This window comes from Myotis daubentonii, chromosome 12, assembly GCF_963259705.1.
Source record: "Myotis daubentonii chromosome 12, mMyoDau2.1, whole genome shotgun sequence".
In the NCBI taxonomy this organism is placed as follows: domain Eukaryota; kingdom Metazoa; phylum Chordata; class Mammalia; order Chiroptera; family Vespertilionidae; genus Myotis; species Myotis daubentonii.
The window spans coordinates 44821330-44849069 of NC_081851.1; the positions used below are offsets into that span (position 1 = coordinate 44821330).

The 27740-nt window shown below is 43.2% G+C and overlaps 1 protein-coding gene across 8 annotated transcripts in view; it reads left to right on the top strand.

The window, feature by feature from the left end:
* Window positions 1–294: 294 nt before the first annotated feature.
* Window positions 295–27740, top strand: part of USP34 (ubiquitin specific peptidase 34) — a 245626-nt gene continuing 218180 nt past the window's right edge. For 5 of the 8 annotated variants that reach the window (XM_059659679.1, XM_059659680.1, XM_059659683.1 and 2 more), the window contains exon 1: window positions 298–894. In XM_059659679.1, coding sequence (XP_059515662.1) covers window positions 852–894 — 43 coding nt within the window. In that variant the 5' untranslated portion in view covers window positions 298–851. Of the gene's footprint in view, window positions 895–27740 lie in introns of all 8 variants that reach the window. The other 3 variants (XR_009447947.1, XR_009447948.1, XM_059659684.1) reach the window with 2 other exon arrangements.

Here is a 27740-nt window from a genome sequence, read left to right on the forward strand (position 1 = left end):
GCGCCCGCTTCCCTTCGCGAGCCCGGAGGGAAAATGGCGAAGCTCAAGGGCGGGGGACAGAGCTGCGCTCGCTGGGCCTCTGCGCCCGCGGAGGGGGCCGTCGTGGGCGCCGCCGCGCAATCGCGACCGGCTCAGCGCCGCCGCCGCCATCTTCGACTCACCCGGGCCCCCCTCCCCCCCGCGGCCGCGCTGGCTGCCGTCTCCCTTCCGGCCGCCGACGGAGATCCGGGCGGGGCGGGGCGGGGGGCGGACGCGCCGAGGGGGTGGGCCGTGGGCGGGGAGGCCGGACGGAAGAGGAAAGGGAGGGCAGCGAGCGGGCCGCGGCTTGGAGCGGAGCGTGCGGCGTGTGTGCGGAGGCCGAGTGGGAGGGCGGGAGGCGAGGCGAGGGCGGGAGGCGGAGGAATGAGCGCGCGCGGCGCTTCTCGCGGGCCCCGTCGCCCGCACGGAAAGAGCCGAGCGCAGCCCGAACGCTCTATTAAAATGGCGGCGGCGGCGTCGGCGGTGGCCGCGGCGTCTGGTCGGTGAAGTGACTCTGCTGCTGCTTTCCCCACCCGCCCCCTCCCTCCCTCTCCCCTCCCCCCGTCCTTCCCCCCCTTCCCCGCCGCCGGCGCCTCGGCGCCCCTCCGGCCTGCGCACCTCCCCTCACCCCCCTCCCCTCCCCCGCCCGCCCCGGCGACCGCCGGCCCCCTCCCCCATCCTGCTCCCGCCCCGTCCCCGCCGCCGCCCGCCCTCGTCGCCTCCCCGCCCCGCCGGCCGGCCGGCCCCCGCCTCCGCCTCTCTCCCCTCCCCCCCGCCGGTCGGGATCAGTCAGCGCGATCCGAAGCGGGGGAGGGGGGGGCGGCGGCCGAACGATGTGCGAGAACTGCGCAGACCTGGTGGAGGTGTTAAATGAAAGTAAGTAGCGCGGCGGCGCCGGTCGGGGTTTAGGGCTGGGGGCCCCCGCGCTGCCCGGCCGGCCGCTGCGGCCCGCGGGAGGGACGGCCGAGCCGGCGGCGTGCGGGCCTAGCGCCGCGGGAAGGTGCGCGGTGGCGCGGCCGCCGCGCCGCCTCGGGCCCAGCTCGGCCGGCTCACCTGGGCGCCGGGAGGGGTCCGCGGCCGAGCTGCAGCCAGGCCCGGCCCGCGGCCTGGGCGCCGGGAAAGTTTCCTCATTACAGGTGTCAATTAGCGAGGCACTAACGAGCGCCTCCGCTCCCGATGGGAGGGGAGGGAGGGGCGGCCGGGGCGGGCTTCCCTCCCCGGGCCGGACCTGCGACCCTCCGGCCGCCCCCTGGTTGTCGGGGTGCTGCCGAGGCCTCGCGTCCCTGTGGTTTCCTTTCGACTCTCTGGGAGGAGGATGGTGGCTTTCCCCTCCCTGGGGGGGGTGGTGGTGGTGGTGGTGGTGGTGGTGGGTGGGTGTGTGAAAACCTTCTGCCAGACCTTAGATACCTGGAAATGAACTGTGGCCGTGGTGATTGGAAACTTCAGACATTTGTGAAAAATGAATGCCGTTTCTTCGCGTGCCTTCGTTGTTTTCATGGTCAATTCTGTGATACTAAGGAGAGTATTGTACCTCAGACACCATCCCGACACAGTCATGGCCTCGCTCCTGGGATAAAAGACCTTATTCCTGATACTTCTGATTATTAAAGAGTGTTAATGCACGTACATGGATCCAGCCAGATTTAAAATTTTTATTCCCGACCCTTGCAAGATGGTCTTTTAGCTTAAAGAAGCAAGCTAACTCCTCCTGGGCCCAAAGGCCTAGTTGGACCAGGTGAATTAGATAAAAGGTTACCGTACAGAAACATGATGGTTAAGGACATGCTCGTTTACCAGCAGCTTCTGTAGGTTTTGGGTTTGTGTTGTGTGTGTGATAGCTTGAAAGACTTTCAAACTACCTGTTTTCTAATATGGTTCTTTAAGACAATTGATTTATAAAGTGTATCATCTTGTTTGTGTTTGAATTTCACTTTAGTGACCAAAGGCAATAATAAACGTGGAAGGGTATTCAGTTTACTTTCAACTGAGTGTTTACTTCCTGAAAGGTGGAAGCAGGGTTTTGCTTATATTCAAACTATACTTTCCAATAATTGTGCCATTCTGAAATTTTCCAGATTTTAAAAATTATTTGTATTTTTAGATACTTTTATTTTTGGTGCAGGTGGTTTGATACACTGATAAACCTAAGTCCTTTGAAGTACTTATTTCAGCAAACTGTATTCTGTATCTCAGATATAAGTTGTGTGATTATGGCTTGATTCTGAAATTGGAAAAGGAATAGCTTTGCTGTGTAATATATTAGGAAAAATTGCTTTTAATAATTAAGTTGGCGTTTTAAAAATTTTAAACTTAACGAGTACAATTAATTTTAAACATAGTTTCTAAATAAACTGAAGTTAGCTAATCTTGATTATTTTTTGAAGAGACTTGGTGAAAGGTCCTGTTGAGGATTATTTGTGAACCCCCTAGAACTCTGTTTAGGAGCACTCAAACATGTAATGGATTTATGGAGAGTTGGAAAGAGTATGGAGAATTGAAGTAGAATTTAGTTTTTATTACCTTTAAGTAAATATAGTTAGTTGAACAAGGCTCACAAAATTTGTCCAGGCAGACCCTCTAAGAAATCCTGTTATTTTTTTAAAAACCTGTTTTAATGAACAAAAAATAGAAGGATTTCCTATTTGTGTCTGGGCCAATGATTTCTGAAAATACTGAGACAGTTTCTTAATATTTCCTTTCAGGCTCAGTTTAAAAATTTGCCTCCTAAACACATTTTCACAGTGATAATTTCCTTTTAAAAAAAGTTACTTAAGCAATTTTTTTGTAGGTTATACCGAGCTATTATAAGTTGCTTCCTCCCCCCTCCTCACACATCCCCCCCATTATCATTTTTTCTTTGTGTAGTTCCTGTATTTCATACTAACATTTATCTATGACTGGGTAGAATTGTACTAGTTGGAACTTGATAAAACTTGTTGAATTGAAGTGTAGGGTATATGTCTTTGTGGTAATCTGGCCCACAATAATTATTAAGACTAATTTTCCCCTTCCATAGGTTGTGCAAAAATGAGCATCAATTCATTCTTGATTAGAAATTCAGAGTTAAAGTATCAAAATAATGTGCTCAGAATTCATTTCTCAATATAACTCCCCATAACAGTTTACCCAAGAGAAGAAATAAAACTATATTTTTGGGTGTTATGTTTCAAGTTGATGTTGAAAAATTATTTTAAAAAGTACCAAAAACTTAATTTCTTTTCAAGTTTACAATCTCTGACCAAACTTAAAGAAGCCTGCCTGGACACACCAGTAAATGTGCAATCTAAAAATTTTGTGTTTTAAATAAAAGGGTAAACATGTGGATAGTATATAGTTTTATATCTGATATACAGTTTTGATAAGGTAAGGACTTTAGATGAACTGTTTACTTTAAAATCTTGTAGAAAGTAATGTAGTTAAAATAAAAATTGGTAGTAAAAGAATGTGAGTAGTTTTTGATGAGAGTATTAATACCACTTATACCTCTGTTCTTGCTGAGAGTCTGAAGCTGTAAACTCTAAATGTGGAACATATATCCGTATACAGACACAATTTTGCCAGCAGGTTAAGGCGCATTGAAGCCTGTCTGTAGAACCAGATTAAGGATCCCATAATAAGGACTCTTTTTAATGTGGTCATGACAGATATCCTAAAACTTGAAATTACATTTCCAAATAGCATTTGGCTGTAGTGTTAGAAAAGATCTCAACAATGCTAACATTTGAATTTCCATTTTACTTTCATGCTTTGTTTTTTAATAAAGAAGACATTTAAAAATATATATTTTTATTTCAGAGAGGAAGAGAGCAGGAGAGAGAGAGAGAGAGAGAGAGAGAGAGAGAGAGAGAGAGAAACATCAATGATGAGAGAGAAACATCAATGATGAGAGAGAATCACTGATCAGCTGCCTTCTGCTTGTTTGAACCCACAAGCAGGGCAGCATGTGCCCTTGACTGGAACCTGGGACCCTTCAGTTCACATGCTGATGCTCTATCCACTGAACCAGACTGGCTAGGGCAAGAAGACATTTTTAAAAGCTTGGAATATATTGGGTGAATTTTACTGTATCAGTTTATGGGATTGCATTTAGTTTAGGAGATGATTTAAAGTTTATATTCCTATGCTGCTTTTGTCGAATTTGTATGTTTGCTGCTTTTTATAGCTATTTTTATGAACAGTTCACTAAGTCAGAGGTATTTTTGGATTTTGATGAGAATTTGGAGGCCTGAAGTTATGCTTTGCCCCATAACCATAGCTAGGTCATTAGTAAATTGAGGTCATTATTTGCTTTGGAAAGGTACATTTCTCTGAGAGCAGAGTGAAAATTACTTTAAATGTACATCAGTCTTTTAAACTATTTGTATGTTGTGGATTTTATTCTATGTTCTATGTTGGGTGAATTACAGTTTTTTTTTTTTTAAAACATTTTATTGATTTTTTACAGAGAGGAAGGGAGAGAGATAGAGAGTTAGAAACATCGATGAGAGAGAAACATCGATCAGCTGCCTCCGGCACATCTCCCACTAGGGATGTGCCCGCAACCCAGTTACATGCCCTTGACCGGAATCGAACCTGGGACCCCTCAGTCCGCAGGCCAACGCTCTATCCACTGAGCCAAACCGGTTTCGGCTACAGTTGTTTAAAATAGACAAATCATTTGCCCTTCCTAACTATCCTTTGAGATAGGCAGGAACATGTATTGATATAATTTGAAAGGTGAAGAATTAAATCTCAGAAAGGCTAAGTGGTTTGCTAAAGATCATCTGTCATCTGCTTAGTTAGTAGTCATATCTAAGCTAGAACTCGAGATACTCTGATACCAGTATTTGCAGAATAATTCTGTTTGCAGAATACTTTATTGAACAGTTTGTGTTGGGTACTTTATCAATTCTTTGAGGTGGGTACTCTATCACCCTTTTCAGATAAGGCTTACGCAACTTGCACAGAGGTACAGGACTATTCAGTGGAGCCAGGATTTGAACAAGATTTAATCCCGAAAAGCCCACGCTCTTAATAGTTATGCTATATACTGTATAAACTTGGATAATCTATTCAAGTGGAGGACATTATTATGAATACAGTGTTTGGCAAAATAAATAGTTACTATATTTTTACGTATTTTAACAAATTCAGGTGTAAATCCATGGTAATTGTAATAGAAATTTATGGTGATAAATGTAGCTGAATGGGAATCTCTATCTTAATATTGTTCGTCAGCAATAATCTCTTTTAAAAAACTACACATTTCACCCTGGCTGGTGTGGCTTGGTTGGAACTTCCTCCCTCCCACCAAGGGGTTGCAGGTTCCATCCCCAGTTGGGGCCCATAACCAGATTGCAGTTTGAGCCTTGAGGCAGACAGTCCATGTTTCTCTCTCAAATCGATGTTTCTCTTTCTCTCTCCCTCTTCCTCTCTCTAAAATCAATAAAAAACAAACACATGTCCTCAGGTGAGGATAAAAACAAATACTACATGTTTCTCTCCGTTATTTTTTTAATATATATATATATATATATATATATATATATATATATACACACATATATATATATATTTTTAAATATATTTTATTGATTTTTTTACAGAGAGAAAGGGAGAGAGATAGAGAGTTAGAAACATCGATGAGAGAGAAACATGGATCAGCTGCCTCCTGCACACCCCCCACCGGGGATGTGCCCGCAACCCAGGTACATGCCCTTGACCGGAATCGAACCTGGGACCTTGCAGTCTGCAGGCCGACGCTCCATCCACTGAGCCAAACCAGTTTTGGCTTTAATATATTTTTTATTGATTTCAGAGAGGAAGGGAGAGGGAGAGATAGAAACATCAGTGAGGAGAGAATCATTGATCAGCTGCCTCCTGCACACCCCCTACTGGGATTGAGCCTGCAACCTGGGAATGTGCCCTTGTCCGGAATCAAACCTGGGACCCTTTAGTCCACAGGCCGACGCTCTAGCTACTGAGCCAAACTAGCTAGGACTCTCCGGTTTTTTAGATAAGTACACAGGCACTAAATAATCAATCATTAGTAACAACATTTTTTGGTAGATTTTTATTCTATTATTTGAACTGATTCTTAAAATTGCAAATTTTATTTCACGACAAAATGAAGTCCCAAATTATGGATTTATATTTGGTAAATTAATCTTGGTACATATATATCCCCTTAAGCCAGTTAACATTTGAAATAGTTTTTCAAAGATAATAGTATTCACGTTTTAATTCAAATATTTGTATAAAGTAATTTGTAAACCATAGAACTATAAACGTGTAGTTGGTATGAAGGCTTTCTGCATAGTCAGTGATAACTATTGATGACTGGCTTTAGCACTGTATTCATGAAATATGTGAATGTTATGTTTAATAATGAGAGTATATATCTAGTATTTCCTATGTGTATTGGGAATTTTTAAATTTTCAGAAAGAAGGTCAGAAACTTTTCAATAATGACTTAATCAAGGTAGACAGACCGTAGCCAAATGGGCTGGGTTATCTTTCTTTTTCACTTACTGTTTTTTCCCTAATTATAAAGGTTGCATATTCTTATTGTAGACATACTGAAAACTGTTCAAATTTAAATCTGCACTAATCTTACCATCCAGTGATGACTCCTGTTAATGCTTTTAAATATTTTTCCATCTTTTTGGTACACATATCCATTTTAAAAATTGATAATGAGTTATATGAGTTTAATATCTAGCTTAACTTAACATTGTGTTTGATCATCTCCTTTAACTTTGGAAAACATTTTTGTGTGTATATTTCCATTTTGTATACAATTTAGTATTTCCTTATTGTATGCTTGTTTCCGATTCTCCCATCTTACCTAATAATAGACAAACATGTAAATTGACCATCCCTCCGCTACACTCACCAGCCAATCAGGAGAGTATGCAAATTAATCCAACAAAGATGGAGCAGTGAAGATTGAAGGCTCCGGCCAGAGCAGTGAAGACTGAAGGCTCCGGCGGGAGCAGAGGCCTGGGTCCCGGGTGCCGGAGGAAAACCGGTGCCGGCAGCCAGGGGAAGGGAAGGCCTATTGCATGAATCTCTTTGAGCAACGGGCCTCTTGTATTATAAATAATGCTGCAGCACTACCGGTGTTCGCTCAGTGGTTAGTGTCGGATCTCGAATTGAAGGGTCTTGGGTTCAATTCCCTGTCAAGGGCACGTACCTGGGTTGCAGGTTTGATCCCTGGCTCTGTCAGGGTGCATGCAGTAGTCAGCCAGTCGATGTGTCTCTTTTCACATTGATGTTTCTCCCTCTTCTCCCCCCCCTCCACTCCCTCCCACTCTCTAAAATTTAATGGAAAAAATTTCCTCCGGTGAGAATTAATAACACATATACACAATCCTGCAAATGATCATCCTTGCATGTAAATATTTTAATACATTACTGGTTCTTTAAGATAGATTCTTAGAAGTGATTACTGTGCCAGAAATAGAAATACTTTGTTTATATTATCCAATTTTCAGAAAGGATATACTGATTTCCATTCTTTCAGCAGTGTCTTCGCAACTTGGGTACTCTCACTTGTACAGAATATTATCCTTTAAAAAGTGTTCTTTTGGCAACACATGTAATAACTAATTACTAGTAAGTTTAAACACATTTTTATTGGCTATTTGCATTTATTTAATGGTATAAATGTACCTTTTTGGCTTTTAATGTTTTGCGTTAACTTAGAAGAGCTGTTCACTTATTAAGTATATCAACCCTTGGTCAAATTCAGCATGTATCTTTTTCCTGCTTTTTTGTTTGTTTTTTTCATTTTGGCATTTTTAATTACTGGTTTAAAAAATGTTTTATGTTGTGCGGCTTCTTCATTGTTGCCTGTCTAAAAAATAATATATGGTCATCATATTGCTTGCTTAAACCATCATAGTTCTTATTGCCTGGAGATTAAAGTCCTAACTTTTTAGCCTGGCATATATATTATAGCATATTTTGGCCCAAAGTCATCTCTTTTTTGTGTGTGTGAGGTCTTCTTAAATCTTTTTGGACCTCTCTTAAAATGATTTATACCCTTTAGTTAGGATACATACTGTGTAATAGCTCATCCTTTTTATATGTATATAAAAAAAATCGGCCTCCTTTGCTGAATGGTGAACTCCTTAAAGTTAGAAGCCATGTTTTATTCTTTTCCCAGTCCTGATACAGTGCCTTGCGGAGAGTAGTGCTTAGTAAACATTTTAGTTAATGAAAAGTTGTGGTATAAGATTGCCTAGATAAGTAAATCAATATTCATGGGCCTATAATCAGTAGTGATTTATTTCATTTATTTATTTATTTATTATTTCATTTATTTTTTAAATTTCTGAAAGCTTATAGTCTTTCAATATTGTTTTTTTTTTTTTTTTTTTTTTTTAGACAGGGAATGGGGGAGGAGGGGTGAGAGATTTGTTCCACTTATTTATGCATACATTAGTTATTCCTTTTTTGAAAAAATATTTTTTTTGATTTCAGAGAGGAAGGGAGAGAGAGATAGAAACATAAATGATGAGAGAGAATCATTGATCGGCTGCCTCCTGCACACCTTCTACTGGGATTGAGCCCGCAACCCGGGCATGTGCCCTTGACCAGAATTGCACCTGGGACCCTTGGTCCCTTAGGCTGATGCTCTATCCACTGAACCAAACGGGCTAGGGCATTGGTTGATTCTTTATATTTTTTTTTTCCTTTTTTAAAAATTATTGTTAAAAGTATTACATATGTCCCCCTTTTTCCACCATTGACCTCCTCCAGTCCCCCCCCCCCCCCCCCGCCCTCTCCCCTTCCATTGTCTGTGGCCATGGGCCATGCACATATGCATACAAGGTTCTTGGATGATTACGTACCACCCACCAATCTTCCCCCGCCTTCCCTCAGAGATTCTGCAGTCTGTTCTATGCTTTCATGTTTCTGGATCCACTCTGTTCATCAGTTTATTTTGTTACTTAGATTCCACATATGAGTATGATCATGTGATACTTGTCTTTCTCTGACTGACTTATTAACTTAGCATGATAACTCTCCAGATCCTGCTATGCTGTATCAAAGGATAAGAGATTCTTCTTTTTTGCTGCTGCATAGTATTCCATGGTAAAAATGTACCACAGCTTTTTTACCCACTCGTCTATTGATGGGCACTTGGGCTGTTTCCAGATCTTAGCTATTGTGCTGCTCTGAACATAGGGGTGCATACATTCTTTTTGATTGGTGGGATCACTGGGTCAAATGGCAGTTCCATATTTAATTTTTTGAGGAAACTCCATATTGTTTTCCATGATGGCTGTACCAGTCTGCATTCCCACCAGCAGTGTATTAGGGTTCCCTTTTCTCCACATCCTCACCAGCACATACCATTTGTTGATTCCTTGATGGTTAGCCATTCTGGCAGGTATGAGGTGATACCTCATTGTCATTTTAATTTGCATTTCTCTGATGATCAGTGACTTTGAACATTTTTTCATATGTCTCTTGGCCATCTGTATGTCCACTTTGGAGAAGTGTCTATTTAGGTCCTTTGCTCATTAAAAAAAATAAATAAATATAAGTATATATATATATATCTACACACACACACACACACACACACACACATATATGTATTTATTTATTGATTTCAGAGAGGAAGGGAGGAGAGAGAGAGAAACATCATTGAGAGAGAACCATTGATCAGCTGCCTCCTGCACGCCCCAAACTGAGGATCGAGCCCACAACCCAGGCATGTGCCCTTGACCGGAATCAAACCCAGGACTCATAAGTCCGCAGGCCAATGCTCTATCCGCTGAGCCAAACCAACTAGGGCTGCCCATTTTTTTAATTGGATTGTCTGTCTTCCTTTTGTTAAGTTGTATGAGTTCCTTATATATTTTAGATATTAACCCTTTATCAGATGTACCATTGCCAAATATGTTCTCCCTTACAGTGGGCTCCCTTTTCGTTTTACTGATGGTTTCTTTTGCTGTGCAGAAGCTTTTTATTTTGATGTTCCATTTGTTAATTTTCTCCTTAGTTTCCTTTGCCCTAGGACAGGGGTGGGCAACTCCTGGCACGTGTGCCAAACATGGCATGCCAGTAACTTTTGCTGGCACGCGAAACCCTGTTATAATCTTCCATTTACAATTTTTTTCTTAATATCGACTTTTTATTTTTCAGATAAATTCAGTGTAGGTGCATCTTAGATAAATAAATAATTTTACGTAACAAGTTATCTTAAAGACCATAGACATGGATTGACAGAGAGGGGAAGAGCAATTTCTATGCCTCTGCCTTAACTCTCCCTGCCTTCCTAGATCCGACCAGTGTTTTGGTTTCATCCACATACGCTTGTGAATCTTTGTTCTCAGTGATGAATTTTGTTAAGTCTCGCAATAGGAGTAGCCTGACGGATGAAAGTAGTAGCTCGTGCATATCTCTGAAGGTCACGAAATATAAACCTGATGTAAAATCTCTGCCATCAGTGATGCAGCAGCAAAAGTCCCACTGATAATATCAAACGGAGTCATAAAGTTTTCTGTCGGACTGTCAGTGTACATGTATACATTAAAAAATAAATGTGTTTTTCATCATCATGTACTGTGTTTTTGTCGCTTGAATGAAATTTATTATTTCTTCAAGGTTCTTCACATACGTACACCTTAAGAGATATCAACTAGGCGTAACATGTTCTCAAAAAATTAGGGTTGGCACGCAGAAGAATTTTGAGTCATAGATTTTGCTGGTTTTGGCATGCACTCACAAAAAGGTTGCCCACCCCTGCCCTAGGAGATGTATCTGTAAACATATTGCTATAAGAGATGTCTGAGATTTTACTGCCTATGGTTTCTTCTAGGATTTTTATGGTTTCACGACTTACATTTAAATTTAAGTCTTTTATTCATGTTGAGTTTATTCTTTTGTGTGGTGCAAGTTGGTGGTCAAGTTTCATTTTTTTGCATGTATCTGTCCATTTCCTAGCACAATTTATTGAAGAGACTGTCTTGACTCCATTGTATGCTCTTGCTCCTTTGCCAAATATTAATGGCTTGGGTCAATTTCTGGGGTCTCTGTTCTGTTCCATTGATTTATATGCCTATTCTTTTGCCAGTACCAGGTTGTTTTGATTACAGTGGCTTTGTAGTATAACTTGAAATCTGGTATTGGGATTCCTCCAACTTTGTTTTTTCTCAAGATTGCTGCAGCTATTTGGGGGTCTTCTTTGATTCCATATAAATTTTTGGAGTATTTTTTCTAGCTCTGTGAAATATGCCATTGGTATTTTTTATAGGGATTGCATTGAATCTGTAGATTGCCTTGGGTAGTATGGACATTTTAATGATGTTGATTCTACCAATCCATGAATAAGGTATATTCTTCCACTTGTTTATATCTTCTATCTCTGTTTTCCAATGTCCTGTAGTTTTCCAAGTACAGGTCTTTTGCCTCCTTGGTTACGTTCATTCCTAAGTATCTTAACTTTTTTGTTGCAATGGTAAATGGGATTGCTTGTCTAGTTTCTCTTGCTGTGACTTCACTATTGGTGTATAAAAAAGCCATTGATTTTTGGGTGTTGATTTGGTATCCTGCTACATTGCCAAATTAATTTATTAAATCTAGTAGTTTTTTGGTGGAGTCCTTAGGGTTTTCTGTGTATATTATTGTGTCACCTGTGAATAGTGAGAGTTTTACTTCTTTCCAATTTGGATACCTTTTATTTCTTCTTGTCTGATGCCTGTGGCTAGGACTTCCAGTACTATGTTGAATAAGAGTGGTGAAAGCGGCCATCCCTGTCTTGTTCCTGTTCTTAGGGGCAATGGTTTTAGATTTTGCCCATTGAATACGATGTTGGCTGTAGGTTTGTTATATATGGCCTTTATCATGTTGAGATATGCTCCTTCTATTCCTGCTTTGCTGAGAGTTTTTATCAAAAATGGGTGTTGGAATTTGTTGAATGCTTTTTCTGTGTCTATTGATATGATCATGTGATTTTTGTCTTTCAATTTGTTTATGTGATGTATCATGTTTATTGATTTGCAAATATTGTACCAGCCTTGCATCCCTGAAATAAATCCCACTTGGTCATGGTGTATGATCTTTTTAATATGTTGCTGGATCAGATTTGCTATTATTTTGTTGTGGATTTTAGCATCTTATAGGTTGATTATTGTATGTGCCCTGACCGGGGATTGAACTTGCAACCTTGGCATATTGGGACCATGCTCTAACCAACTGAACTACCCAGCCAGAGCTTAGTCAGTAGTGATTTAGATATGAGAGTTTCTGGATGAAGTATGCTTAGATTATATCATATGTACTGCTTTTTATTATCTTATTCATAAGCCAGTAGGTATATGCTTATAAAAAATATCCACCCTAACCAACTATGTTCTATACTGATAGACAATGCAAAAAGGCAAAAATTAGCTCTCTCTCCATGTAGGAGGTGAGATTTGGGTGAGACATGGGATGAAATTTGGCTAAATTACTTTTATTTTGGGTTTTATATGCCAGGAAAATTAATTGGACTTTGTCTTTTAATGTGATCACCTGTTAATGTTATTTTTTTTTATCTCAAATTCCATAGAAGTTAAAAACAGTCTCTAAATGTATAGTATTCAGTTAATTGAGAATTGATGTAGTATAAACCTCGCTCATTCTTGAACTTTCCTAATAGTGGTAGAAGACAGGTTTCTCTTCTACCACTTTAGTAGTGGCCATAACCTGCATTAGAGAATTTGCCATGCTTACAGCCTCTGGAAGACCCAATTCCCTAGCCATTGCTGCTTAGATTACAGGTAGACTCCTGACCTCATGGATTTGTGGGGCTGCTGTTAGTCAGATTTTTCCTGTCAGAATATTTGAACTAAAAACCCAGGTAACTGGAGCAGCTGAACTAGAGTGAGTGTTTTTTTTTTTAAAATATATTTTATTGACTTTTTACAGAGAGGAAGGAAGAGGGATAGAGAGTTAGAAACATCGATGAGAGAGAAACATCGATCAGCTGCCTCCTGCACACTCCCTGCTGGGGATGTGCCTGTAACCAATGTACATGCCCTTGACCGGAATCGAACCTGGGACTCTTCAGTCCCCAGGCCGACGCTCTATCCAGTGAGCCAAACCAGCTAGGGCTAGAGTGAGTGTTTTGGCAAGCTGATGAGAGGGAGGCTGTTTGCAAAAGAGTTTTGGGGCAAATTTGTGGAAACAGTTGACATTGAAATTTCATAGAGACAGAAGATAATACCCTGGTGGCTATCCAATACTGAAGCTAGAGCTCCTTTTGAAGTGTGTCTCCTGTGCATACCATTTTAGTATACAACCAAGTGTTTTGATTCCAATATTGCCTGATAAGCTCTCATCTATTGGAGATTTGGAGTAGTTTTTAGCAGTGAGTGCTTCACTATAATCTGGTCTAGGTTTTTGGAAGTGTTGCATGTAGTATTTGGTGGCAGGAGAAAACTTAAAAACCCCTCTTACTTACCTCTTTACCAGGTTGTTCAATCTTTTTTCAAAGAATGAAAGTAGCTTTGTTGTTACTCATTTCTAAAAAGGATGCCTCCTTTTTTAGAAAAAAATCAAATAGTGCAGAAAATAATAAAATTAGGAGAGTCTGAAACTCTACTTACCGAAGAAATGACTTATGTTATGGTGAACATCTCTTATGTCATTCTTTTCTTTTTCCTTGGACATACTATTTTATGTAAATAAACTAAAAACGGGTTATTCTATATCATTTTTATTAATAAGATAGAGGTACCTTTCCATGTCAATATGCAATTAAATTATAATTTGTTTTGCTTTGTAAATCCTCACCGGGGAATATTTTTGCATTGTTTTATTTTTTGAGAGAGCATGGAAGGGAGGGAGGAATGTAATTTTTTTTTAAATCTGTTTTATTGATTTTTTTTACAGAGAGAAAGGGAGAGGGATAGAGAGTTAGAAACATCGATCAGCTGCCTCCTGCACACCCCCCACTGGGGATGTGCCCGCAACCAAGGTACATGCCCTTGACTGGAATCGAACCCGGGACCCTTCAGTCCGCAGGCCGACGCTCTATCCACTGAGCCAAACCGGTCAGGCGGGATGTCATTTTTTAAAATTGATTTTAGAAAGAGGAAGGGAAGGAGAGAGAAAATATTGATGTGAGAGGGAAACGTTGATCAATTGCCTCCTGCACGTGCCCCAACTGGTGATCGAACCTGCAACCTGGGTATGTTCCCTGACTGGAAGTGAACCTGCCACCTTTTGGTCAGTGGGTCGATGGCCAGGGCCATTATAATTTTTAATGCCTTAAAAGTCGTATTCCATTATTTGATCATATTGTAACTTAACCAGTTTTCAATTGACAGCTGTTGTGTTACTATATGTCTTTGTGTAATTGTCTGATTATCACCTTGAATATTTGAAGTCATATTGTTGAGTAACTCATACAGTATATCTGGGAGGAAATCTGGCAATATGATAAAACTTAAAAAAAAGTAAATTTATCTTCTAACATCAGATCATCAGTGTGTAGGCTTCATAGTCTAAGTGTTTATTTTTGATTCCTGGTTTGTGGGTCAGATTTAGCAGTGTACTGGTTCTAAATCACCATAGAACAAAATAGGAGGGTACTTTTTTCTTTTTTAGGTGTGTACTTTTTATTCTGGGTAACTTCGTTGCCAGCTTCATGAGCCATATTTTGATTGAGAACGGTTTAGTAACCAATGATGAATGTAGAAGTATATGAGCGGTAGTAAGTACTAGATCCAAATAAATTGAGACTTAAGAAGATGCTTAAGATAATAGTGCTTTTTAAGTTTTGTTCAAAGTACAAAAATAGATAGTAAGGGGTAGTGTACAGTAGAGTAGTATAATAGAGGCTGGTGGTCAGCAGATCGTTGTTTTACTCTAATAATACTTTGCTTCCATTTTGCCTTCTAAGAGGAGTCCCCAAACTGGCAGGATAAATCATATATTAAGTAAGAAGGAATTTAAATTCCAGATTGTTAAAAATAATGAGAACATAGTTAGTGGAGTTAAGAGTTAAAATCTCCAAAAAAAAAAAAAAAAAAAAAAGTTAAAATCTCCAGGTCTGGAAAGATTCCAGTGAAGGTCATAGAGCCATGGTTTTGTGAATGTGAAGCTGTAGCTCTTAAGTTTACAGAAATTGGCAAGTATTGTCTTAGGTTATTTTTTTTGTCCTCATTTTGGGAACTACAATAGAAACTTACCACTATTAATTAATCACCTAGTAAAGACAAAGAGTGAAAGGAAGGATAGTAAAAAATTGACATGGCACTACTAAGTAACTTAGTTAAACCAATTTCATTTTTTTCTTTGACCTGGAAACTAGTATGATAAAACATGGAAATGCTACTACATATGACATTTTCACAACATTGAGACACCTGACAGAATCTGATGCTAACCTTGTGAAAAAGATGAAATGTATTTTTTTTGTAAACCTGGAGGGACTTGACTATTAGCAAGCCACAGGATCTTGTCCTTAATTCTTTCCTCTTCCAGATTTTCAGTAATGAGCCTTGGTTTATAAACTGTTCCTTGGAATGGAATTGACCCTATTTCAAGGATTGAGGGGAGTTTTGGAACCTTTTCCCTTGTTTCAAAAGGAAAAGCTTATTTTGGTCTGTTTTATTAATTGGGGTGTAAGATTTCTTTTGGGGAGAAAGGTGTAGATGCTTTATGAATAAGCTTGAAAACCATTTACAATATTATATGGGTGCTCAAAAAGCAACACAACATGAAACACTCTTCAAGTATCATAAGCATCGTGCCCAGGTTACTGGAGATAATAGTGCATTGCTTGTGCAGTTGGAATAGAATTGTGTTGAATTTATACAATACAATAATGATGATCTACTTCTGAAGCTATGTGAACACTGTATAACTTAATATTTCTTCATTGAACCTCACAAAAATGATAAATAGAATGATTTGGCCAAGGTTACACAGCTAATAAGCAGAGCTAGAACTAGCATTCAGTTCTTATTTGTACTCATTGTACTTTTCATTAACCATGCTTTTTTAAAAAAAATTTTTTTTAAATAAGTTTTTAATTTTTTAGAGAGAGGAATGGAGAGGGAGAGAGAGAGAAACATAGATTGGCTGCCTCCTGCACGCCCTCTCCTGGGTGGGAGTTGAGTCTGGAACCTGGGCATGTGCCCTGACCAGGAATCAACTCTTGGTGTATGGGACAATGCTCAGCCAACTGAGCACACTGGCTGGGCAACCATGCTGTCTTTTTTTAAAGAGAAGTTGCCTTTGGGAGTTGGGAAACTCATGTTAAAGGAACTATGGAGAAATTTATTCTGACTAAAGTGGATTAGAGTTTCAAGGAAGATGGAAGATTGAACTGGGCCTTTAACTGGTTGGAATAGTTGCTGGAAATGAGTGGAGTGGAACAGCTTACTATGATTTGTAAGGCTCTGCATGACGTATAACCTGGTTCCTTTGTTTTGCCTTTTTTTTTTTTTAATATATTTTATTGATTTTTTACAGAGAGGGAGAGGGATAGTTAGAAACATCGATGAAAGAGAAACATCGATCAGCTGCCTCCTGCACATCCCCCCACTGGGGATGTGCCCGCAACCAAGGTATATGCCCCTGACCGGAATCAAACCTGGGACCCTTCAGTCTGCAGGCTGATGCTCTATCCACTGAGCCAAACCAGTTAGGGCTGTTTTGCCTTTTTAAAAAAATTTTCTTTATTGATTAAGGTGCTACATATGTGTCCTTACCCCCCATTACCTCCACCTCCCCATCCCCCGGACATGTTTTGCCTTTTTTTAATTGATATTCTTTGCTGCCACTGACACTTTTATTTATGCCTGGAACTTTATCACCTTCCTATGCCTTTCAAGTCTTTACTTACATGTTATTTTTTCAGAGTGGCCTTTTTTGAACATCCAGTCTAAAGTAGTTCTGGTTCTTAACCTTTATAGCACCACAGTTTAGAATTATGCATTTATTTTAATTTACTTGTTTAGTATCTTTATTTTACAAGACTGTAAGTTCTTTTTTAAAATTTTTTTCATTTTTATTGATTTTAGAGAGGAATGGGGAAGGAGAAAGAGAGATAGAAACATCAATGATGAGAATCATTGATCGGCTGCCTCCTGGACACCCCTTACTGGGGATTGAACCCGCAACCCAGGCATGTGCCCTGACCGGAAATTGAACCTGAGACCCTGCAGTCCACACGCCAACACTCTATCCACTGAGCCAAACTGGCCAGGGCCAAGACTATTAAGTTCTTTGATTGCAACTATCCTGTTATATTAAATAACTTTCACAATACCCATAAATACTAGGATTAATACTTACTTGTTAAAATAGTTGGAAAAATATTAAGATAACTGTAGATGGGTAATAATAGAGAGGACAAGGGTAGGCTGGATGTGTTGGTTTTCCCTGTTGTTTTTTTTTTTTTAATATATTGATTTTTTACAGAGAGGAAGGGAGAGGGATAGAGAGTTAGAAACAGTGATGAGAGAGAAACATCGATCAGCTGCCTCCTGCACACTCCCTACTGGGGATGTGCCCGCAACCAAGGTACATGCCCTTGACTGGAATCGAACCTGGGACCCTTGAGTCCGCAGGCTGATGCTCTATCCACTGAGCCAAACCAGTTAGGGCTTCCCTGTTTTCTTGGATATTTCAAATACTGTCATTTCTTGTCTTTGTGGTGTCCTCCTCACCACCCCTCTTGGGTTAAAAAATCTAAGATTGGGACTTACTTTTGAACCAGTTAGTAGTCTGTCACAAGAATCAGAAAGAAAAAACAGCCCATATGGCAGAAACAACAAAAATTTTTAAAAAGCTATGACTAAGCATTCCAGGTGTGTACTATCTTTGGGTGTGTACTATTAATCTATGGATTCATAACAGTATCAGGACTTCATTTCTTTAGGGCTTATTCTGCTGTGTTTTCTTGGTTCTGACTTCAGTTTGGCCCTCTTAATGGAAGTAGAAATGGCTATTTTGCCATTTTTATACCATGCTTTTTGGAGACTCACATATTTATACTACACATAGGAAAAGAGATTCTCTTTGGAAACACTGTACAAGAATAAGGAAGCATCTTTTTCTAAAACTTCAATAGCAAATAGTACTTCATATATCATTGGCCTTATTCCTTGGAAGAGTTCAAAGAGGATGGATTTAGTTGTCTTAAACTGATTAGTACTCATTCTTGAAGCTGATCCCACTAAAACCTCATAGCTAAAAAAATGGGTGTTTCTCAAAAAGAAATTTGGCATGTTGTGGCCATGAAGGTGAAATTGTTTTTAGGCAGAAAACATAAGCATGTAGTAGATTGTGCTATACTGAAATTTTTCTTTGCAGTTTTATGACTAATTCTCATCCATATTGACTATATGTAGATATTTGAAAGTAGTGACATGTACATGGGTAAGCAACAAAGAGTTTGGTGAATCTTCATTTTATGTTTTCTGGACAACAGAACAGGGATACATTATGGGACATTCTTATTCCTTTGGCTGAGACACCTTTGTTGAGCCTGGTGTCAATATGCACATCTGGAGTTCCCATTGCCTTCATGGCAGATTTCTGGATCTGAGTGTGTGAATAGCAAGCTTCTTGAAGCCCACTCCATGGATGCACTAGTGAATGTTGATGGCATATTCTCTGGTCACTACCTCATTGATGGTAGAATGGCCCTTCTTCTACTCGTCTTTGAGGGAGCTATTCTGCCAGACCAGGTTGGAAAGTTAAAAACCATTAAAAAAATTTTTAATATACTGATTAGAGAGAGAGAGATCGAGATCAATTTGTTATTCCATTCATTTATGCATATATTGGTTGCTTTTTGTATGTGTCCTGACTGGAGATCAAACCCACAACCTTTGCATATTGGGATGATGCTCTATCTAACAACTGAGCTACTAGGCCAGAGCCTGAAAACCATTTTTAACATTACATTTTTAACATTACATTTACTGAATTTATTATTTTGTGTGTCTTCCTTAACTCTTTATTTTTAAACTAGGGGCCCAGCATGCGAAATTGTGTGAGACCCTTGACCCAGAGTCCCACAGCTCGGTGGGACCCAGAAAGAGTCCTGTGACCAGGGGAGGCGGGACCCAGAAACCCACCCCCGCCTCTGGTCAAGTCCTCCAGAGTCAAGTCCCCACCCACACGTGTGCCTTGCCATGCATGCATCCCCGCCCAACCCACTCACACAGCCTCCTGCTCATCGGTCGTTACGGCGTGTAGCAGGATTTTTATATAATACTAGAGGCCTGGTGCACAACATTCGTTCACTGGGGGGTGTGAGGGTCCCTCAGCCCGACCTGCACCCTCTCCAATCCGGGAGTTTCTGTCTGTCTTTGCAATCATATGAGTTGTCTGAGACCCCAACTCAGTTTGGTTTGTTGCTCACAGAATAATAGAGGCATTTTTTTTTTTTTTTTTGCTTCATTGGTGATTTCCTGGAAGTTTTAGGATATCTTCCCTTTAATTTTTCCTAGACACCCTGATTTTATTTATGTCTCTCACCTTTGCTTTCCCTCCAAACCCCACTGCAACAGTAACTTGCTCCAGGCTCACTTTGCTCTAGTGCAGTGGTTCTCAACCTTCCTAATGCCACGACCCTTTAATACAGTTTCTCATGTTGTGGTGACCCCCAACCATAAAATTATTTTCTTTGCTACTTCATAACTGTAATTTTGCTACTGTTATGAATCATAATGTAAATATCTGATATGCAGGATGTATTTTCATTGTTACAAACTGAATATAATTAAAGAATAGTGATTAATCACAAAAACAATAATGATATATGTGTTTTCCGATGGTCTTAGGCGACCCTTGTGAAAGGGTCGCTCGACCCCCAAAGGGGTTGAGACCCACAGGTTGAGAACCGCTGCTCTAGTGTCTAGGAGATCTGTCTGCCACCAGAACTACAATTCCCAGCATTCCTGGTGCTCCCCGTGCTCTGGCTTCCGCTTCCCGTCCTGGGGCGGCCACCAGAACTATTTCCAGAATTCCTGGTGCTCCCTGCGATCTTGGTTTTCCCTTCCTGCTCTCTCTCTGTCCCGTGGCCTCCCACTCTGCCAAGTCCTCCAAGCCACCAGCTCTCCCTCCCTGCTCTCCGCCCGGCGGCTTGGGGAACCATGTCCCCCCAAGCCTCTGGCTCTCCTGCTCTGCTCTCCAACTGGTGGCTTGGAGGGAGCAACCGAGGGAGCCACGTCCGCCAAGCCGCCTGCTCTCCCACTCTGCTTTCTGCTCGGTGCCTGTGTGTGAAAATTAACCTGCGAGCTTTGTCGGGTTAATTTGCATACTCACTCCTGATTGGCTGGTGAGTGTAGCAGAGGGATGGTCAATTTACATGTTTCTCTTTTAGTATATAGGACTAGAGGCCCGGTGCACAAAAATTTGTGCACTCGGGGGGGAGAGGGTTCCTTCAGCTCGGCCTGTGCCCTCTCGCAGTCTGGGACCCCTCGGGAGATAACGACCTGCTGGCTTAGGCCTGCTCCCGGGTGGTAGAGGGCAGGCCCAATCCCTAGGTGCAGCCCCTGGTTGGGCTCAGAGCAGGGCTGATTGGGGAGTTGGGGCGCTGCCACCTGTCATACACAGAGCAGGGCGATCGGGTGGTTGTGATTCCACCCTCAGTCACGCTCAGGGTAGGGCCGATTGGGGGGTTGGGGCACCATCCCCTGTCACACTCAAGGCGGGGTCGATGGGGAGGTTGCGGTGCCACCCCCTGTCATGCACAGAGCAGGGCCCATCAGGGGGGTTGGGGCTCTGTACCCTGTCACGCACAGAGCAGGGCCAATCAGGGGGTTGGGGTGCAGCCCCCTGTCACGCACAGAGCAGGCCCCATCAGGGGGTTGGGGCGCCGCCCTCTATCACCCACAGAGCAGGGCCGATCAGGGGGTTGGGGCGCCGCCACTCTCACACTCAGGGCAGGGCCGATGGGGAGGTTAAGGCTCTATCCCATCACACACAGAGCAGGGCCCGTGGGGGGGGGGGGGGGTTGGGGTGCCGCACCCTGTCACACACAGAACAGGGCCGATCAGGGGGTTGGGGCGCCGCACCCTGTCACATACACAGCCACAGGGCGATCAGGGGGTTTGGGCGCAGCCCCCTGTCACACTGATCCCGGTGCCGGGAGGCCTCGCGGCGCCGCTGATCCCGGTGCTGGGAGGCATATTACCCTTTTACTACATAGGGTAGAGGCCTGGTGCATGGGTGGGTGCCGGCTGGTTTGCCCTGAAGGGTGTCCTGGATCAGGGTGGGGGTCCCCACTGGGGTGCCTGGCCAGCCTGGATGAGGGGATGATGGCTGTTTGCAGCTGGTCACACATCCTTCAGGCTGGGGGTCCCCACTGGGGTGCCTGGCCAGTCTGGGTGAGGAGCTGAGGGCTGTTTTCAGGCTGTGGGTGACTGAAGCTCCCAACCCCTCCTTTTTCTCTTTTTTTCTTTTTTTTGTATTCTGGGCCAGCTTTAGCTTTGAGGCTTGGCTCCAGCTCTTAGGCCTCCGCTGCTGAAAGTAGGTTTCTGGCCTTTGCTTACAATGTTGCGATCCTGCTGGCTGAAGCCTGGCAGGTTTCTGGGGTTTTGTCTAGCTTCTATGTTTGTTGCATAGTTGCTTGCAGGCTCAGAGGCTGGCAAGGCAGGCGGGGAACGTTGGAGTCCTCTGTCACTGAAGCAAGCAAGCCTCATGTTAGTTTCAAGCTGCCTGGCTGCCATCTTGACTGGCAGTTACTTTGCATATTGCCCTGATTAGCCAATTACCATGTTTCTCTTTTATTAGCTAGGATAGGATTCTTGAGCCCTGGCCGGTTTGGCTCAGTGGATAGAGCGTTGGCCTGCGGACTTGGGGGATCCTGGGTTCGACTCTGGCCAAGGGCATGTGCCCAGGTTGCAGGCTCATTCCCCTATAATGGACATGCAGGAGGCAGTTGATCAATGATTCCCTCTCATCATTGATGTTTCTTTTTTTTTTTTTTTAATATATTTTATTGATTTTTTACAGAGAGGAAGGGAGAGAGATAGAGAGTTAGAAACATCGATGAGAGAGAAACATCAATTAGCCGCCTCCTGCACATCTCCTACTGGAGATGTGCCCGCAACCCAGGTACATGCCCTTGACCGGAATCGAACCTGGGACCTTTCAGTCCACAGACCGACGCTCTATCCATTGAGCCAAACCGGTTTTGGCCTCATCATTGATGTTTCTATCTCTCCCTTTACCTTCTCTGAAATCAATAAAAATACATTACCAAAAAAAAAATAAAAAATTAAAAAACAATTCTTGAGTGCAGTCATAGAGGTCTATTTTTAAGCTTTTTAATTAATTACCTGGTTTTAAATTAGTTGCTTTATGGGTACATTTTCGTACCTTATAGCATTAGACCAAATAGCTACTGAAAAGTTATTTATTCCTTGAGATAAAACTTAAGAATCCTGCCTTAGCTGGTTTGGCTCAGTGGATAAAGTATTGGCCTGCAGACTCAAGGGTCCCAGTTTCCATTCTGGTCAAGGGCATATGCACGGGTTGTGGGCTCGGTCCCCAGTAGGGGGCATGTAGGAGGCAGCTGATCAATGATTCCCTCTCATCATTGATGTTTCTACCTCTCACCCTCTCCCTTCCTCTCTGAATAAATAAAAAAAAATACATTAAAAAGAAACAAAAACAATTAAGAATCCTGTTGTTTATTGCATTGCCTCTCCTCCCCATTGGATTTTAATTGAAATTGCATAATGTATATAGAATTAACCTTGATTTTGCCTGTTTAGCAAGCATAATGTGTTTTTAAATTTATATGATCTTCTATGTTTCTTTGTGAACTTCTGTGGGTTTTTTTCCCCCTTTATGCAAGTTCTGCATGTTTCTTTTACATTTATTCTTAGGTATTTTTGTTTGTTCCTATTTTAAATGGGATATCCACAGACCTTTTTTATTATTTTACTTTATTGTTAACAGCTTTATATTAAAACTCACCCATTAAGCCCTGGCTGATGTTGCTCAGTTGCTTGGGCATCATCCAGTGCACTGAAAGGTTGCCAGTTAAATTCCCAGTTAGGGCACATGCCTAGGTTTCAGGTTCATTCCCCAGTGGGGGGGTGTGCAAGAGGCATCTGATTGATCTCTCACATTGATGTTTCTCTCCTTTCCTCTCCAAAAATCAATAAACTATTAAAAGAAACCCCTATTACCTCACCCATTAAAACTCTACAACCCTGTGGCTTTCAGTATATTCACAGAATTATGTAACCATCACCACAATCAATTAGAACACTTTCATTACCTCAAAAATAAACAGATATCATTTAAATCTCCCCATCCTCCCAACCCAAATCAATCTACTTTCTTTACGTGTTTATTTTGAACCTTTTGTGTAAATGGAATCATAATACACTGTCTTTTGTGACTACTTACGTTTAACATGTTTTCAGGATTCATCCATGGTGGAGCATGTATCAATACTTCATTTCTTTTAATAGCTTAATATTCCATTGTCTAATCTAATAAAAGAGAAACATGCAAGTTGACTGCACCTCCGCTACGCCCAAGCCATGCCCACCAGCCAGTCATAGTGACTAGATGCAAATTAACCCAACCAAGATGGCAGCCGGCAGCCACGGAACTGGAGCAAGCAGTAGGCTTGGTTGCCTCGGCGATGGAGGAAGACAAGCGTCCTGCCTGCCCTGGCCGGCTGAGGCCTCCACTCAAGGCAACAAAGTTTCAATTATAGAAGATAAATAAGTCCCAGACACCTGCCAGCCTCCACTGGGAGCTTGGGTGGCTGGGGGCTTTGGCCAGCCTGCAAACAGCCATCAGCCCCTCACACAGACTGGCCAGGCACCGCAGCGGGGACCCCCACCCTGAAGGGGGTGTGGCCAATCTGAAAACGGCCCTCAGCCCCTCACCCAGGCTGGCCAGGCACCCCAGCAGGAACCCCACCCTTATCCGGGACACCCTTCAGGGCAAACCAGCTGGCCCCCACCCATGCACCATGCCTCTATCCTCCTATATAATAAAAGGGTAATATACAAATTGACCCTAACAGCAGAACCACTGGGAATGACTGGTCATTATAACACACACTGACCACCAGGGAGCAGATGCTCAATGCAGGAGCTGCCCCCTGGTGGTCAGTGTGCATCCACGGGGGAGCTCTTCTCAGCCACAAGCCAGGCTGACGGCTGCCAGTACAGCGGTGGTGGTGGGAGCCTCTCCTGCCTCCTCATCAGCGTTGAGGATGTCCGACTGCAGCTTAGGCCTGCTCCTCGCTGGCAAGTGGACATCCCTCAAGGGCTCCTGGGCCTAAGCCAGCAGGTGGTGATCCCCTGAGGGACACCCCCCCACCCCAGTGCAGAAATTTTTGTGCACCAAGGCTCTAGTATGTATATATTACCACATTTTGTTTATTCATTATCTACTTAAGTAAACATTTTGCTTGTTTTCACCTTTTGGCTGTTATGAATAATGCTTCTGTGAACATTTGTGTGAGAATTTTTCTGTATACTTTATGTTTTCATTTCTCTTGAGTATATAGGTAGGAGTTGAATTACTAGGTCAAATGGTAACTCTTTAATTTCTTGTAGAAACTGCTAGACTTCTTCCCAAAATGCTACACCATTTTATATTTCCTTCAGCAGTGTATGAGGGTTCCATCTTTCCCACATCTTTACTAACAGTTGTTATTTTGACTACATGCATACCTTGGAGATTTTGTTGGTATGGTTCCAGATCACCATAATAAAACAAATAACACAATAAAGGAAGTCACTAATATTTTTGTTTTTTCCAGTTCCTATATATTATGGCTACACTCTACTGTAGTCTGTTAAGTGTAGTCTGTTAAGTGTGTAACAGCAGTATGTCTTAAAAAACAATGTATCCTGGTTGGTGTTGCTCAGTCATTGAGTATCGACTCATGAACCAAGAGGTATCTGGTTTGATTCCCAATCAAGGGCATGTTCACTCCCCAAGGGTTGTAGGTTCACTCCCCAACCCTGGTTTGGTGGTGTGCAGGATGCAACCAACCTATATGTGTCTCTCACCCCTTCCTCCCTTCCTCCCTTCCACTCTCTGAAAAGCAGTGGGAAAAAAAAATACTTGGGTGAGGATTACAACAAAACCAATTTGAAATACTTTATTGCTAAAAAAATGCTAACCATCATCTGAGCCTTCAGTGAGTCAGTTACGTTTTTGCTGGTGGAGGTTCTTGCCTTGATGCTGATTAAAACACAATAATTGCAAAGCTAAATAAAACAAGGTACACCTGTATTTTACTCTAGTCATCCTAGCGGTTGTAAAGTGTTATATCTTTGTGGTTTTGGTTTGCATTTCCCTGATGAATAATGATAACCATCTTTTCATGTACTTGTCATTTGTATATCTTTGGAGAAATGTTAATTTAGATCCTTTGCTCACTTTTTAATTGGGTTGTCTTTTTATTATTGAGTTGTAAGAGTTCTTTATTCTAGACCAGGGGTGGGCAAACTTTTTGACTCGAGGGCCACAATGGGTTCTTAAACTGCACCGGAGGGCCGGAAGAAAAGCATGGATGGAATGTCTGTGTGAACTAATATAAATTCAAAGTAAACATCATTACATAAAAGGGTACGGTCTTTTTTTTCAATAGTTTTATTCATTTCAAACGGGCCGGATCCGGCCCGCGGGCTGTAGTTTGCCCACGGCTGTTCTAGACACATACCTTATCAGATACAGGATTTGCAAATATTTTCTTCCATGCTATGGGCTGTCTTTTCACTTTTCAATAGTGTTCTTTGAAGCACATAAGTTTTTAATATTGATGAAGTTCAATTTATCTATTTTCTTTTATTGCTTACTAGAGGCCTGGTGCACAAAAATTTGTGCACTCGGGGCGGGGGGCGGGGTCCCTCAGCCCGGCCTGTGCCCTCTCACAGTCTGGGACCCCTTGGGAGATAATGATCTGCTGGTTTAGGCCTGCCCCCGGGTGGCGGAGGGCAGGCCCAATCCCTAGGTGCAGCCCCTGGTTGGGCTCAGAGCAGGGTTGATTGGGGAGTTGGGGTGCCGCCCCCTGTCATGCACAGAGCAGGGCGGATTGGGAGATTGCGATGCCACCCTCAGTCCCGCTCAGGGTAGGGCCAATTGGGGGGTTGGGGCACCGCCCCCTGTCACACTCAAGGCAGAGTCGATGGGGAGGTTGTGGCGCCACCCCCTGTCACGCACAGAGAAGGGCCAATCGGGGTTGGGGCGCTGCCCCCTGTCACTCACAGAGCAGGGCTGATCAGGGGGTTGGGGAGCTCCCCCCCCGTCACACACAGAGCAGGGCCCACCAGGGGGTTGAGGAGCTCCCCCCTGTCACCCACAGAGTAGGGCTGATAGGGGAGTTGGCACACCGCCCCCTGTCACACACAGAGCAGGGCGGATCAGGGGGTTGGGACGCTGCCCCCTGTCACGCACAGAGCAGGGCCGATCAGGGGGTTGGGGAGCTCCCCCCCCGTCATGCACAGAGCAGGGCCCACCAGGGGGTTGAGGAGCTCCCCCCTGTCACCCACAGAGTAGGGCCGATAGGGGAGTTGGCACACCGCCCCCTGTCACACACAGAGCAGGGCGGATCGGGGTTGGGGCGCCGCCCTCTATCACCCACAGAGCAGGGCCGATCAGGGGGTTGGGGCGCCGCCACTGTCACACTCAGGGCAGGGCCGATGGGGAGGTTATGGCTCTACCCTGTCACACACAGAGCAGGGCGCGTGAGGGGGGGGGTTGGAGCGCCGCACCCTGTCACACACAGAGCAGGGCCGATCAGGGTGTTGGGGCGCCTTCCCCTGTCAGGAACAGAGCAGGGCGGATAGGGAGGTTGTGGCCCTGCCCCGTTACACACATTGCTGCAAGGCGATCAGGGGCTTTGGGCGCTGCCCCCTGTCACACTGATCCCGGTGCCGGGAGGCATATTACTCTTTTACTATATAGAATAGAGGCCTGGTGCACGGGTGGGGCTGGCTGGTTTGCCCTGAAGGGTGTCCTGGATTAGGGTGGGGGTCCCCACTGGGGTGCCTGGCCAGCCTGGATGAGGGGATGATGGCTGTTTGCAGCTGGTCACACATCCTTCAGGGTGGGGGTCCCCACTGGGGTGCCTGACCAGTCTGGGTGAGGAGCTGAGGGCTGTTTTCAGGCTGGGACTGAAGCTCCCAACTGCTCCTTTTTTTCTTTTCTTTTTTTTTTATTCTGGGCCAGCTTTAGCTCTGAGGCTTCAGCTCTTAGGCCTCCGCTCCTGAAAGCAGGTATCTGGTTTGTTTCGGTTCTCTAAACTCTGTATCAACTCCAGCTCTGAGCTCCCAGCTCGCTGAAAGCTGGTTTCTGGCCGGGACCGGTTTGGCTCAGTGGATAGAGCGTCGGCCTTTGGACTGAAGGGTCCTGGGTTCGATTCCGGTCAAGGGCATGTACCTGAGTTGCGGGCACATCCCCAGTAGGGGATGTGCAGGAGGCAGGTGATCGATGTTTCTCTCTCATCGATGTTTCTAGCTCTCTTTCTCTCTCCCTTCCTCCCTGTAAAAAATCAATAAAATATATAAAAAAAAGAAAAAAAAGAAAGCTGGTTTCTGGGTTTTTTTTTTTTAGCGTCTGTATTTGTTACAATGTTTGAAACTGCCAGCTCAGAGGCCTGCAAGGCAGGCGGGGAACGTTGGTTTCCTCTGTCACTGAAGCAAGCAAGCCTCATGTTAGTTTCAAGCTGCCTGTCTGCCGGCCGCCATCTTGGCTGACAGTTAATTTGCATATCTCCGATATTTGCCAATGGG